General features: G+C 47.1%; 1 protein-coding gene across 15 annotated transcripts in view; it reads left to right on the top strand.

Annotated features, from left to right (window-relative positions):
* LOC106608569 (actin-binding LIM protein 2) overlaps positions 1-14,594 on the top strand; it is a 127,332-nt gene that overhangs the window by 88,243 nt on the left and 24,495 nt on the right. For 6 of the 15 annotated variants that reach the window (XM_014206544.2, XM_014206545.2, XM_014206543.2 and 3 more), the window contains 4 exons: positions 131-248; positions 783-1,094; positions 2,147-2,227; positions 5,749-5,850. In XM_014206544.2, the coding sequence (XP_014062019.1) occupies positions 131-248; positions 783-1,094; positions 2,147-2,227; positions 5,749-5,850 (613 nt within the window). The remainder of the gene's footprint in view (positions 1-130; positions 249-782; positions 1,095-2,146; positions 2,228-5,748; positions 5,851-14,594) is intronic. The other 9 variants (XM_014206548.2, XM_045721508.1, XM_014206550.2 and 6 more) reach the window with 4 other exon arrangements.

The raw sequence follows: 14,594 nt of genomic DNA, 5'->3' as shown, positions 1-14,594 counted from the left end.
ATACACTGTGATTAAAGAGTGAGTGAACGTTCTGTGTTACGGATTTGGCTCTATCCATGACATCAGTTTCCCTCTTTGTATGGCATCCCTATGACATCACTATGACATCACTTCCCGTCCTTGTTTCCAGGGTGACGGAGAGAAGTCTCCTCGTCAGAGGAGGCCCTCCAGCCCCAGCTCCAACAGCTCCCAGGGGAAGTATGGAGGGTACACCCCTTCTCGCTCCCCCCAGAACTACAGCAGGCCGGGTAGGTACCCCCCCCCTCACCCCTCCTCCCTCACCCCTCCTCCCTCACCCGTCAGCTAGCAGTAGTTAAAACAAGAAAAAACACAGTAAAATGCGTTATATGATAGTTAATGTATAGTAAAAGTATTTAGCTATTATGAATATCATACGTTATTATAATATAATGATATGCATATCTACAAATGTAGTCAATAATATGCAGCATTTGCATATAGTGCATGATGTCATTTTTACCATGTTGCATCATATTCCAAAACGTGCAACCTGATTTAGGTGTCGTCTTGATTGGTTAATTCTATTACTTTAGAGAACACATGTTTATTTGAAGATTCTGTTATTTATTTTTTCACTGAATTTCCTGTTCCGACATTTTATGAATTCTCATTCCTTTCTGCTCTTTGAATGAGGTAGTACCATCACATAACATGGCATTACCACAGAGTGTGTAAAGAACAGGATTTATCTACTATTGGGTGGGGGTCCTCTGTGCCCTAAAAAACATCTTGTCCTTCTCCTCAACCATTTTCTCCTACAGAGGATCTTTATATGGCCTTTAAAGCAATGGGTAATAGATATGGCCAGGCCCTTCCCCACCCCTCAGCCTACACGGGGGGGCCTAAGTACCTCTCCTCCTTGGCTAGGGACTCCTCCTCCCTTCCCATGGACTACTCAAGGGCTCTACCTCCCAAGTTCCCTGGGGGACTGCAGGTGCCTGGGGCGTTGACACAGCCTGGTAAAATGTCTCCCGGTGGCCGAATCTCTCCTGGAGGTAGAAACTCTCCTCTGCCCCTCAACCCTACCACCCTGGCCATGCTCCAGCAGCACAACTATGTGCCCTGTTTCAGAGGTAGCTAGTCCCTGCCTAGTCCCTAGCACGCTGTCCTGGACCCATGGGTCCGCTAGTATGGAGTGCAGTGTCCTTTAGAGTAGACCTGTTCCTTTGCTCTGCAGTGATAATACTGCATGTTCCCATCCACGGCTGTGTATAAACGTTTAACTAATCAATAGTCAAATAAACAGCAGCACAATGAGTCCCATAATTACTCTTTTAGACCTATGACATGTTTGTGCTGTGTTTCTCACATATCTGCATGGTTTCGGCTGTGTTGGTTTGAAATAACAGTTTTACATACACTGAACAAAAATATAAACGCAACATGCAACAATTTCAAAGATTTTACTAAGTTACAGTTCATGTAATGAAATCAGTCAAATTTAAATGCATTCATTAGGTCCTAATCTATGGATTTCACATGACTGTGAATACAAATGTGACCGACCGGCTCAATTCGGTCTTTTGTAGCAAAATTTGAAATTGTGTTTTTTACATTGGATAAAAGTAGAGACTCATAGCTAGAAAATGGTATATCATACACTACAGTTGAGGAACAATGGGGAAGTAATTCTGCTTTGAAAATTGATAAACTTGTAACTTGAATGTTTTGGTACACCTGCTGGAGAGCTGTTCTTTGTCTACACCCATTCAGTATCGTTCACACCCTCTTAAACCTTAGCCCCACCCATCTCTTTAAGCATTCACCTGAGGCCATGTGCTAAACAGAGTGAGTACGCTAGTGTAGTAAACAACCAAACATTTCAAGACTAAAGGCTGGTTTATATTACGTCTATTGACATGTCTGTAGACAGTTGTCACAGTGACATCATGAGCATTCTATTGTTGTCCGACATCAATCTTGCCGTTTAATGTCAGCACCCCCACCAACCCCCTTCAGAGTTTCACTATTTTTTTCTGTACACAAGTAGGGTGTAATATTACCTCCTTCAACCTACACGAGGATTCCCCTACCCACGCAGGTGTGACGTGTCAAACCACCTCCCTGTGCTTCCTCTCCCCCTTCTCCCCCTCATCCCCCCTCTGCCCCTCCCTCAACCCCCTAGGCCTCAAACAGGACCCCCTACTACCACCTGAATCTCAACCTAAGACGTCCCTGCATCTCAATTTACCTCCTCACGGTCACGGTAACGCACCAGATCCCCCTGGTCTCTATCTCTCTGTGTCTCTTTCTCCCAGTGCACTGCTGGGTTTTCTTGGTGTGCATCAAGGTTGTGTGTTGGGACCCCTTAAGTCTGTTTCTGCTTGCCCTTTCTATTGTCTGTGGAAGTTGTTTCTCTTTTTGTCTTCAGGTTGTCTTAGTCTTGTTGTTGTGCATGGGAACCTACTGTAATTGTGGATATGTTTGATATTACTTATATGTATTTCAGTTATCCTTGACATATTGATATTTGTGGAGAAGGTGGTGGATGACTTTCTATGTTTAGTGGGATGTAAGTGTTGTACTTGTAACCGGAACTGTTGGCTTTCCCTTGAGTTAACATGGATTACTTGTTAGTCTTTATGTTGTTGCTGTTGTTTTGGGAACCAAGCTTTTCCTTAAAGGTTAATGTTGTTATTCAGTGTCTTTCGGGTCTTCAAACCTTTGGTGTCAGGTGGTGGTTGTGTATGGAGTGAGTGGGTGAAAGTGCAGGTGGTTGGTTTGATGATTGTGGGAGGGTTGCTGACAGGGGGGTATGGGTGGAGGCGTCTACATTATAATAGTAAAATATGTTGGTCTGCGGTCAACGTTGGAACCACATGATAAGTCACACACACTATCTGTGAATAAATGTATTTGACCGAAATAGTGGACTCGACCGAAACCTTGACGAGTACACGTGTGCAGGAGTAGAGAAGAAAACGTGCATGCAGTTTCCCTCAGAAAGGAGATTAGAAAAAGGGATCGCTTAGCTGCATGCTCATCTAAAGCCTCAGCAGGACTTAGCTGCATGCTCCTCTAAAGCCTCAGCAGGACTTAGCTGCATGCTCCTCTAAAGCCTCAGCAGGACTTAGCTGCATGCTCCTCTAAAGCCTCAGCAGGACTTAGCTGCATGCTCCTCTAAAGCCTCAGCAGGACTTAGCTGCATGCTCCTCTAAAGCCTCAGCAGGACTTAGCTGCATGCTCCTCTAAAGCCTCAGCAGGACTTAGCTGCATGCTCCTCTAAAGCCTCAGCAGGACTTAGCTTCATGCTCCTCTAAAGCCTCAGCAGACAAAGCCAAACCACAGAGACATCTTCAGATACCCATTAGCTCTTTTTACTGGTCCTGGAGTTCTATCACTGAAGACACACCATGATACATATCCCAGTGATGGGCTGGCTTATTCCCCAGGGCTTTTAGAGCTTGGGACTCTTAAGGTCATTGGCGATAACTGGAGGGATATCTCTGTTTTGGAGATAACTGGAGGGATATCTCTGTTTTTTGGGCTGATAGTATCTAGCCTCAATGCGTTAGGAAGAGGGAGAGGGTAAAGGAGGGGGAACGAGAGGGGGGAAAGAGCTAAAGTAATGTGGTTGCATAGCGGTTGGAAGAGGGTCACTTTTGGGCTGATAAAGGAGGGGGGAAAGAGCCTTGAGAAGGAGGGGGAAACAGAGGGAGAGAGGGAGGGAGATAGACAGCCGAGCGTTAGTACTGTGGATCAGAGCACGCTGCCCAGGGTTTGGTGGTTTTCCCATGAAAAGGCGGAGAGATGGAACGTAAAGTTCCCAGAGAACGAAGATGAAACAGAGGAGAGGAATGAGGGAATGGAAGGGAAGAGTGGTGAAGAGGTGGTGCTGTAATTTGAGGTCTGGTTGCAGTGGCACGCTGTGCAGTGGACACGCGCACACACACATCACACACATCACACACACACATCACACACTCATCACACACACACATCACACATACATCACATACACACACATCACATCACATACACACACATCACATCACATACACACACATCACATCACATACACACACATCACATCACATACACACACATCACACACACATCACACACACACATCACACATCACACACATCACACACATACATCACACACACACATCACACATCACACACACACACTGGGCCAGTTGCATTTTCAGGCTCAAGCGTTCATAACACAGCGTGAAAGACACTTGTTTTATGCTGTGGTCTGGGTTTAATGGACTGTCAGATTCTCTCTTTCTCTGGACATGTTTAAATAATTGTGTTTGTGGATTGTGGATTATTGTTAGATGCTTGGTTTCAACACGACTAATGGATGATGGAGGATGGCAGGGTGTGAGAGAGAGTGAAGGAGGTAGTGAGGGAGAGACAGCAGAAAAGAGAGAGCGAGTGCAATGGCCGAAAGAAAATCTACTCCATGAATTTATGCGAATGATGCAATGACAACTGTATCAACATTACATGGTTACTTCCTGAATAGTGGATTGCTACCACTTGTGAAATGCTTATTCGGAGATAAGCTAAGTGTCTGTATGACATTGCTGAGGGTCATACCTCGAACCCCCAGTACCCCCCTCCCTCACCTCTCCCCTGGGCTCAGAGTCCTGCTTCAGCTCCAGATGTGTGGAGGAGCTGCTCTGCACTAACGCCGCTGTGTGTGTGTGTGTGTGTGTGTGTGTGTGTGTGTGTGTGTGTGTGTGTGTGTGTGTGTGTGTGTGTGTGTGTGTGTGTCATAATGACATCATCCTCCTGCATCCCAACTGCTTTGCTCCTCCCACAAAGGCCAGTGAAGTGTGTGTGCTCAGGAAAATAACAATTTCCCTTCTCTTTTCCTCCTCCTCTTTCTTGTCTTTCTTTTCCCTCATCCTCTGTTTCTCTAAGTTCTCTTACGTGGATGTTTATTAGTTCTGGCCTATAAGGGGCTAGTGACTTAATCACCCAGCCCGTGTGACACAATGCATTGTGATGGACTGTGGCAATCACTTAATCACACTTACTTTCAGTTGGAAGTAAAACCGTTTTACGTTTTCAACATGTGTTCATGTCCACAATGCATTGCTGTTACCTGTAAAGCCTATAGCTAGCCAACTACATTTTATTTTAGAGCACTCTGCCTTTTTAAGATTTTCATAAGCTACAGTCATGCTAGTCATGCTACAGTCATGCTAGTCATGCTACAGTCATGCTACAGTCATGCTAGTCATGCTACAGTCATGCTAGAGTCATGCTACAGTCATGCTAGTCATGCTTCAGTCATGCTACAGTCATGCTACAGTCATGCTACAGTCATGCTAGTCATGCTACAGTCAAGCTACAGTCATGCTACAGTCATGCTAGTCATACTACAGTCATGCTAGTCATGCTACAGTCAAGCTAGTCATGCTACAGTCATGCTACAGTCATGCTAGTCATGCTACAGTCAAGCTACAGTCATGCTAGTCATGCTACAGTCATGCTACAGTCATGCTACAGTCATGCTTTATGATATGGATATGAGCCTTTACCAATAACAAGAGCCGGGAGTTTTTCCTGGTCTGCATAACTGGTCCAGAAAAACTCATGGTCCAACACTAATGGCTGCTGGGTAATCAAGTCAGTTAGTAATATAATGGTAGATCAGCTACATAATTAAAGCTTTGACAAATAAGCATAACAGCATAATTCTTTGCCCCCCTCTTTTGTCCTCGACTCTTGCTCTCCCCCGTCCCTCCCCTTCCTTTCCCCATTGGAGGTAGTGAAAGTGGTCGGAGTACCCCCAGTTTGTCCACGTATTCCGATGGCAAATCTCCCTCCTTCACCTATGTGGCTACTCCCAGGCATTTCCACGTACCAGGTAGGTTCTCCGTTTCACTTCGACCTCTCACCTTTGAATCCATGAACCTTGACCCCTCCCAACACAACCTCTCTCTCTATTGGACCACGCCATCTGTTTGCTGTCTCTGTCCAGGTCTGTCTAGGTAACAGATCTAAGTAGATATATCTGATGTCTGGGGGGAACCCTTCTCTGTTATCCCTGTCTTCCTGTGTCAGTGTTTTTATCTCTGTCAAATGGTTTCTTCCGGATGTATCCTGTCCATAGTACTTCTGACTTCCTCTCTGTCTGTCTCACGTTCCCTCAATCTGTCTGTCTCACATTCCCTCAATCAGTCTGTCTCACGTTCCCTCAGTCCCTCAGTCTATCTGTCTCACGTTCCCTCAATCTGTCTGTCTCATGTTCCCTCAATCTGTCTGTCTCACGTTCCCTCAATCAATCTGTCTCACGTTCCCTCAATCTGTCTGTCTCACGTTCCCTCAATCTGTCTGTCTCACGTTCCCTCAATCTGTCTGTCTCACGTTCCCTCAATCTGTCTGTCTCACGTTCCCTCAATCTGTCTGTCTCACGTTCCCTCAATCTGTCTGTCTCACGTTCCCTCAATCTGTCTGTCTCACGTTCCGTCAATCTGTCTGTCTCACGTTACGTCAATCTGTCTGTCTCACGTTCCCTCAATCTGTCTGTCTCACGTTCCCTCAGTCTATCTGTCTCACGTTCCCTCAGTCTATCTGTCTCACGTTCCCTCAGTCTATCTGTCTCACGTTCCCTCAGTCTATCTGTCTCACGTTCCCTCAATCTGTCTGTCTCACGTTCCCTCAATCTGTCTGTCTCACGTTCCCTCAATCTGTCTGTCTCACGTTCCCTCAATCTGTCTGTCTCACGTTCCCTCAATCTGTCTGTCTCACGTTCCCTCAATCTGTCTGTCTCACGTTCCCTCAATCTGTCTGTCTCACGTTACGTCAATCTGTCTGTCTCACGTTACGTCAATCTGTCTGTCTCACGTTCCCTCAATCTGTCTGTCTCACGTTCCCTCAATCTATCTGTCTCACGTTCCCTCAATCTGTCTGTCTCACGTTCCCTCAGTCTATCTGTCTCACGTTCCCTCAGTCTATCTGTCTCACGTTCCCTCAGTCTATCTGTCTCACGTTCCCTCAATCTGTCTCACGTTCCCTCAATCTGTCTGTCTCACGTTCCCTCAATCTGTCTGTCTCACGTTCCCTCAATCTGTCTGTCTCACGTTCCCTCAGTCTATCTGTCTCACGTTCCCTCAATCTATCTGTCTCACGTTCCCTCAATCTGTCTGTCTCACGTTCCCTCAATCTGTCTGTCTCACGTTCCCTCAATCTGTCTGTCTCACGTTCCCTCAATCTGTCTGTCTCACGTTCCCTCAATCTGTCTGTCTCACGTTCCCTCAATCTGTCTGTCTCACGTTCCCTCAATCTGTCTGTCTCACGTTCCCTCAATCTGTCTGTCTCACGTTCCGTCAATCTGTCTGTCTCACGTTACGTCAATCTGTCTGTCTCACGTTCCCTCAATCTGTCTGTCTCACGTTCCCTCAATCTGTCTGTCTCACGTTCCCTCAATCTGTCTGTCTCACGTTCCCTCAGTCTATATGTCTCACGTTCCCTCAATCTGTCTGTCTCACGTTCCCTCAATCTATCTGTCTCACGTTCCCTCAATCTGTCTGTCTCACGCTCCCTCAATCTGTCTGTCTCACGCTCCCTCAATCTGTCTGTCTCACGTTCCCTCAATCTGTCTGTCTCACGTTCCCTCAATCTGTCTGTCTCACGTTCCCTCAATCTGTCTGTCTCACGTTCCATCAATCTGTCTGTCTCACGTTCCCTCAATCTGTCTGTCTCACGTTCCCTCAATCTGTCTGTCTCACGTTCCCTCAATCAGTCTGTCTCACGTTATGTCAATCTGTCTGTCTCACGTTCCCTCAATCTGTCTGTCTCACGTTCCCTCAATCTATCTGTCTCACGTTCCCTCAATCTGTCTGTCTCACGTTCCCTCAATCTGTCTGTCTCACGTTCCCTCAATCTGTCTGTCTCACGTTCCCTCAATCTGTCTGTCTCACGTTCCCTCAATCTGTCTGTCTCACGTTCCCTCAATCTGTCTGTCTCACGTTCCGTCAATCTGTCTGTCTCACGTTACGTCAATCTGTCTGTCTCACGTTCCCTCAATCTGTCTGTCTCACGTTCCCTCAATCTATCTGTCTCACGTTCCCTCAGTCTATCTGTCTCACGTTCCCTCAGTCTATCTGTCTCACGTTCCCTCAGTCTATCTGTCTCACGTTCCCTCAATCTGTCTCACGTTCCCTCAATCTGTCTGTCTCACGTTCCCTCAATCTGTCTGTCTCACGTTCCCTCAATCTGTCTGTCTCACGTTCCCTCAATCTGTCTGTCTCACGTTCCCTCAATCTGTCTGTCTCACGTTCCCTCAATCTGTCTGTCTCACGTTCCCTCAATCTGTCTGTCTCACGTTCCGTCAATCTGTCTGTCTCACGTTACGTCAATCTGTCTGTCTCACGTTCCCTCAATCTGTCTGTCTCACGTTCCCTCAATCTGTCTGTCTCACGTTCCCTCAATCTGTCTGTCTCACGTTCCCTCAGTCTATCTGTCTCACGTTCCCTCAGTCTATCTGTCTCACGTTCCCTCAATCTGTCTCACGTTCCCTCAATCTGTCTGTCTCACGTTCCCTCAATCTGTCTGTCTCACGTTCCCTCAATCTGTCTGTCTCACGTTCCCTCAGTCTATCTGTCTCACGTTCCCTCAATCTATCTGTCTCACGTTCCCTCAATCTGTCTGTCTCACGTTCCCTCAATCTGTCTGTCTCACGTTCCCTCAATCTGTCTGTCTCACGTTCCCTCAATCTGTCTGTCTCACGTTCCCTCAATCTGTCTGTCTCACGTTCCCTCAATCTGTCTGTCTCACGTTCCCTCAATCTGTCTGTCTCACGTTCCCTCAATCTGTCTGTCTCACGTTCCGTCAATCTGTCTGTCTCACGTTACGTCAATCTGTCTGTCTCACGTTCCCTCAATCTGTCTGTCTCACGTTCCCTCAATCTGTCTGTCTCACGTTCCCTCAATCTGTCTGTCTCACGTTCCCTCAGTCTATATGTCTCACGTTCCCTCAATCTGTCTGTCTCACGTTCCCTCAATCTATCTGTCTCACGTTCCCTCAATCTGTCTGTCTCACGCTCCCTCAATCTGTCTGTCTCACGCTCCCTCAATCTGTCTGTCTCACGTTCCCTCAATCTGTCTGTCTCACGTTCCCTCAATCTGTCTGTCTCACGTTCCCTCAATCTGTCTGTCTCACGTTCCATCAATCTGTCTGTCTCACGTTCCCTCAATCTGTCTGTCTCACGTTCCCTCAATCTGTCTGTCTCACGTTCCCTCAATCAGTCTGTCTCACGTTATGTCAATCTGTCTGTCTCACGTTCCCTCAATCTGTCTGTCTCACGTTCCCTCAATCTATCTGTCTCACGTTCCCTCAATCTGTCTGTCTCACGTTCCCTCAGTCTATCTGTCTCACGTTCCCTCAATCTGTCTGTCTCACGTTCACTCAATCTGTCTGTCTCACGTTCCCTCAATCTATGTGTCTCACGTTCCCTCAATCTATCTGTCTCACGTTCCCTCAATCTATCTGTCTCACGTTCCCTCAATCTGTCTGTCTCACGTTCCGTCAATCTGTCTGTCTCACTGTCCCTCAATCTGTCTGTCTCACTGTCCGTCAATCTGTCTGTCTCACTGTCCGTCAATCTGTCTGTCTCACGTTCCCTCAATCTGTCTGTCTCACGTTCCCTCAATCTGTCTGTCTCACTGTCCCTCAATCTGTCTGTCTCACTGTCCCTCAATCTGTCTGTCTCACGTTCCCTCAATCTGTCTGTCTCACTGTCCCTCAATGTGTCTGTCTCACTGTTCCTCAATCTGTCTGTCTCACGTTCCGTCAATCTGTCTGTCTCACGTTCCGTCAATCTGTCTGTCTCACTGTCCCTCAATCTGTCTGTCTCACTGTCCCTCAATCTGTCTGTCTCACGTTCCCTCAATCTGTCTGTCTCACTGTCCCTCAATCTGTCTGTCTCACGTTCCCTCAATCTGTCTGTCTCACGTTCCCTCAGTCTGTCTCACGTTCCCTCAATCTGTCTGTCTCACGTTCCCTCAATCTGTCTGTCTCACGTTCCCTCAATCTGTCTGTCTCACGTTCCCTCAATCTGTCTGTCTCACGTTCCCTCAATCTGTCTGTCTCACGTTCCCTCAATCTGTCTGTCTCACGTTCCCTCAATCTGTCTGTCTCACGTTCCCTCAATCTGTCTGTCTCACGTTCCCTCAATCTGTCTGTCTCACGTTCCCTCAATCTGTCTGTCTCACGTTCCCTCAATCTGTCTGTCTCACGTTCCCTCAGTCTGTCTGTCTCACGTTCCCTCAATCTGTCTGTCTCACGTTCCCTCAATCTGTCTGTCTCACGTTCCCTCAATCTGTCTGTCTCACGTTCCGTCAATCTGTCTGTCTCACGTTCCCTCAATCTGTCTGTCTCACGTTCCCTCAATCTATCTGTCTCACGTTCCCTCAATCTGTCTGTCTCACGTTCCCTCAGTCTATCTGTCTCACGTTCCCTCAGTCTATCTGTCTCACGTTCCCTCAGTCTATCTGTCTCACGTTCCCTCAATCTGTCTCACGTTCCCTCAATCTGTCTGTCTCACGTTCCCTCAATCTGTCTGTCTCACGTTCCCTCAATCTGTCTGTCTCACGTTCCCTCAATCTGTCTGTCTCACGTTCCCTCAATCTGTCTGTCTCACGTTCCCTCAATCTGTCTGTCTCACGTTCCGTCAATCTGTCTGTCTCACGTTACGTCAATCTGTCTGTCTCACGTTCCCTCAATCTGTCTGTCTCACGTTCCCTCAATCTATCTGTCTCACGTTCCCTCAATCTGTCTGTCTCACGTTCCCTCAGTCTATCTGTCTCACGTTCCCTCAGTCTATCTGTCTCACGTTCCCTCAGTCTATCTGTCTCACGTTCCCTCAATCTGTCTCACGTTCCCTCAATCTGTCTGTCTCACGTTCCCTCAATCTGTCTGTCTCACGTTCCCTCAATCTGTCTGTCTCACGTTCCCTCAGTCTATCTGTCTCACGTTCCCTCAATCTATCTGTCTCACGTTCCCTCAATCTGTCTGTCTCACGTTCCCTCAATCTGTCTGTCTCACGTTCCCTCAATCTGTCTGTCTCACGTTCCCTCAATCTGTCTGTCTCACGTTCCCTCAATCTGTCTGTCTCACGTTCCCTCAATCTGTCTGTCTCACGTTCCCTCAATCTGTCTGTCTCACGTTCCGTCAATCTGTCTGTCTCACGTTACGTCAATCTGTCTGTCTCACGTTCCCTCAATCTGTCTGTCTCACGTTCCCTCAATCTGTCTGTCTCACGTTCCCTCAATCTGTCTGTCTCACGTTCCCTCAGTCTATATGTCTCACGTTCCCTCAATCTGTCTGTCTCACGTTCCCTCAATCTATCTGTCTCACGTTCCCTCAATCTGTCTGTCTCACGCTCCCTCAATCTGTCTGTCTCACGCTCCCTCAATCTGTCTGTCTCACGTTCCCTCAATCTGTCTGTCTCACGTTCCCTCAATCTGTCTGTCTCACGTTCCCTCAATCTGTCTGTCTCACGTTCCATCAATCTGTCTGTCTCACGTTCCCTCAATCTGTCTGTCTCACGTTCCCTCAATCTGTCTGTCTCACGTTCCCTCAATCAGTCTGTCTCACGTTATGTCAATCTGTCTGTCTCACGTTCCCTCAATCTGTCTGTCTCACGTTCCCTCAATCTATCTGTCTCACGTTCCCTCAATCTGTCTGTCTCACGTTCCCTCAGTCTATCTGTCTCACGTTCCCTCAATCTGTCTGTCTCACGTTCACTCAATCTGTCTGTCTCACGTTCCCTCAATCTATGTGTCTCACGTTCCCTCAATCTATCTGTCTCACGTTCCCTCAATCTATCTGTCTCACGTTCCCTCAATCTGTCTGTCTCACGTTCCGTCAATCTGTCTGTCTCACTGTCCGTCAATCTGTCTGTCTCACTGTCCGTCAATCTGTCTGTCTCACGTTCCCTCAATCTGTCTGTCTCACGTTCCCTCAATCTGTCTGTCTCACTGTCCCTCAATCTGTCTGTCTCACTGTCCCTCAATCTGTCTGTCTCACGTTCCCTCAATCTGTCTGTCTCACTGTCCCTCAATGTGTCTGTCTCACGTTCCCTCAATCTGTCTGTCTCACGTTCCCTCAATCTGTCTGTCTCACGTTCCCTCAGTCTGTCTCACGTTCCCTCAATCTGTCTGTCTCACGTTCCCTCAATCTGTCTGTCTCACGTTCCCTCAATCTGTCTGTCTCACTGTCCGTCAATCTGTCTGTCTCACTGTCCGTCAATCTGTCTGTCTCACGTTCCCTCAATCTGTCTGTCTCACGTTCCCTCAATCTGTCTGTCTCACTGTCCCTCAATCTGTCTGTCTCACTGTCCCTCAATCTGTCTGTCTCACGTTCCCTCAATCTGTCTGTCTCACTGTCCCTCAATGTGTCTGTCTCACGTTCCCTCAATCTGTCTGTCTCACGTTCCCTCAATCTGTCTGTCTCACGTTCCCTCAGTCTGTCTCACGTTCCCTCAATCTGTCTGTCTCACGTTCCCTCAATCTGTCTGTCTCACGTTCCCTCAATCTGTCTGTCTCACGTTCCCTCAATCTGTCTGTCTCACGTTCCCTCAATCTGTCTGTCTCACGTTCCCTCAATCTGTCTGTCTCACGTTCCCTCAATCTGTCTGTCTCACGTTCCCTCAATCTGTCTGTCTCACGTTCCCTCAATCTGTCTGTCTCACGTTCCCTCAATCTGTCTGTCTCACGTTCCCTCAGTCTGTCTGTCTCACGTTCCCTCAATCTGTCTGTCTCACGTTCCCTCAATCTGTCTGTCTCACGTTCCCTCAATCTGTCTGTCTCACGTTCCGTCAATCTGTCTGTCTCACGTTCCCTCAATCTGTCTGTCTCACGTTCCCTCAATCTGTCTGTCTCACGTTCCCTCAATCTGTCTGTCTCACGTTCCCTCAGTCTATCTGTCTCACGTTCCCTCAATCTGTCTGTCTCACGTTCCCTCAATCTGTCTGTCTCACGTTCCCTCAATCTATGTGTCTCACGTTCCCTCAATCTATCTGTCTCACGTTCCCTCAATCTGTCTGTCTCACTGTCCCTCAATCTGTCTGTCTCACGTTCCCTCAATCTGTCTGTCTCACTGTCCCTCAATCTGTCTGTCTCACTGTCCCTCAATCTGTCTGTCTCACGTTCCCTCAATCTGTCTGTCTCACTGTCCCTCAATCTGTCTGTCTCACGTTCCCTCAATCTGTCTGTCTCACGTTCCCTCAATCTGTCTGTCTCACGTTCCCTCAGTCTGTCTCACGTTCCCTCAATCTGTCTGTCTCACGTTCCCTCAATCTGTCTGTCTCACGTTCCCTCAATCTGTCTGTCTCACGTTCCCTCAATCTGTCTGTCTCACGTTCCCTCAATCTGTCTGTCTCACGTTCCCTCAATCTCTCTGTCTCACGTTCCCTCAATCTGTCTGTCTCACGTTCCCTCAATCTGTCTGTCTCACGTTCCCTCAATCTGTCTGTCTCACGTTCCCTCAATCTGTCTGTCTCACGTTCCCTCAGTCTGTCTGTCTCACGTTCCCTCAATCTGTCTGTCTCACGTTCCCTCAATCTGTCTGTCTCACGTTCCCTCAATCTGTCTGTCTCACGTTCCGTCAATCTGTCTGTCTCACGTTCCCTCAATCTGTCTGTCTCACGTTCCCTCAATCTGTCTGTCTCACGTTCCCTCAATCTGTCTGTCTCACGTTCCCTCAGTCTATCTGTCTCACGTTCCCTCAATCTGTCTGTCTCACGTTCCCTCAATCTGTCTGTCTCACGTTCCCTCAATCTATGTGTCTCACGTTCCCTCAATCTATCTGTCTCACGTTCCCTCAATCTGTCTGTCTCACTGTCCCTCAATCTGTCTGTCTCACGTTCCCTCAATCTGTCTGTCTCACTGTCCCTCAATCTGTCTGTCTCACTGTCCCTCAATCTGTCTGTCTCACGTTCCCTCAATCTGTCTGTCTCACTGTCCCTCAATCTGTCTGTCTCACTGTCCCTCAATCTGTCTGTCTCACTGTCCCTCAATCTGTCTGTCTCTCTGTTCCTCAATCTGTCCGTCTCTCTGTTCCTCAATCTGTCTGTCTCACTGTTCCTCAATCTGTCTGTCTCACTGTTCCTCAATCTGTCTGTCTCCCTTTCCCTCTCTCTTTCTAAATGTATTTTTCTCTCTCATTCTCTCTTTCACCCCTTTCCTCTTTCTTCATCCTATGTTGTGATCTACTCTATACTATATGTTGAGGTATGTCTAAATCTGAATGTGTCTTCAGTTTCACAGGTTAAAAGACATTTGTTAGAATCTCACCCATTAACACACACATTGTATCAACATCCTCATATCCTCTTATTATGCAAATACATTGATTCTTTCTTATTTAAATATTTAGTTACTGTGTATTTGTGTGCTTTCAAAAAATGTGGCTAAAATCAACTACTTCTATTGGAAGTTTTTGAAAAAATGTTTAAATTACTTCTATAAATATCCTACTATTTGAAAATATTTTCCAATACTTCTTTCCAAATACATTATTTGAAATATTCCTAGGACCTGGGTTCAAATGCATGGGAGTATTTATTTGTATTATAAAATACTCAGAGTATTTTAAAATACATGCCAA

Source organism: Salmo salar, chromosome ssa07 (assembly GCF_905237065.1).
Source record: "Salmo salar chromosome ssa07, Ssal_v3.1, whole genome shotgun sequence".
NCBI lineage: Eukaryota > Metazoa > Chordata > Actinopteri > Salmoniformes > Salmonidae > Salmo > Salmo salar.
The sequence above is the reverse complement of the archived record's forward strand: the minus strand, read 5'-3'. Positions and strand labels throughout refer to the sequence as shown.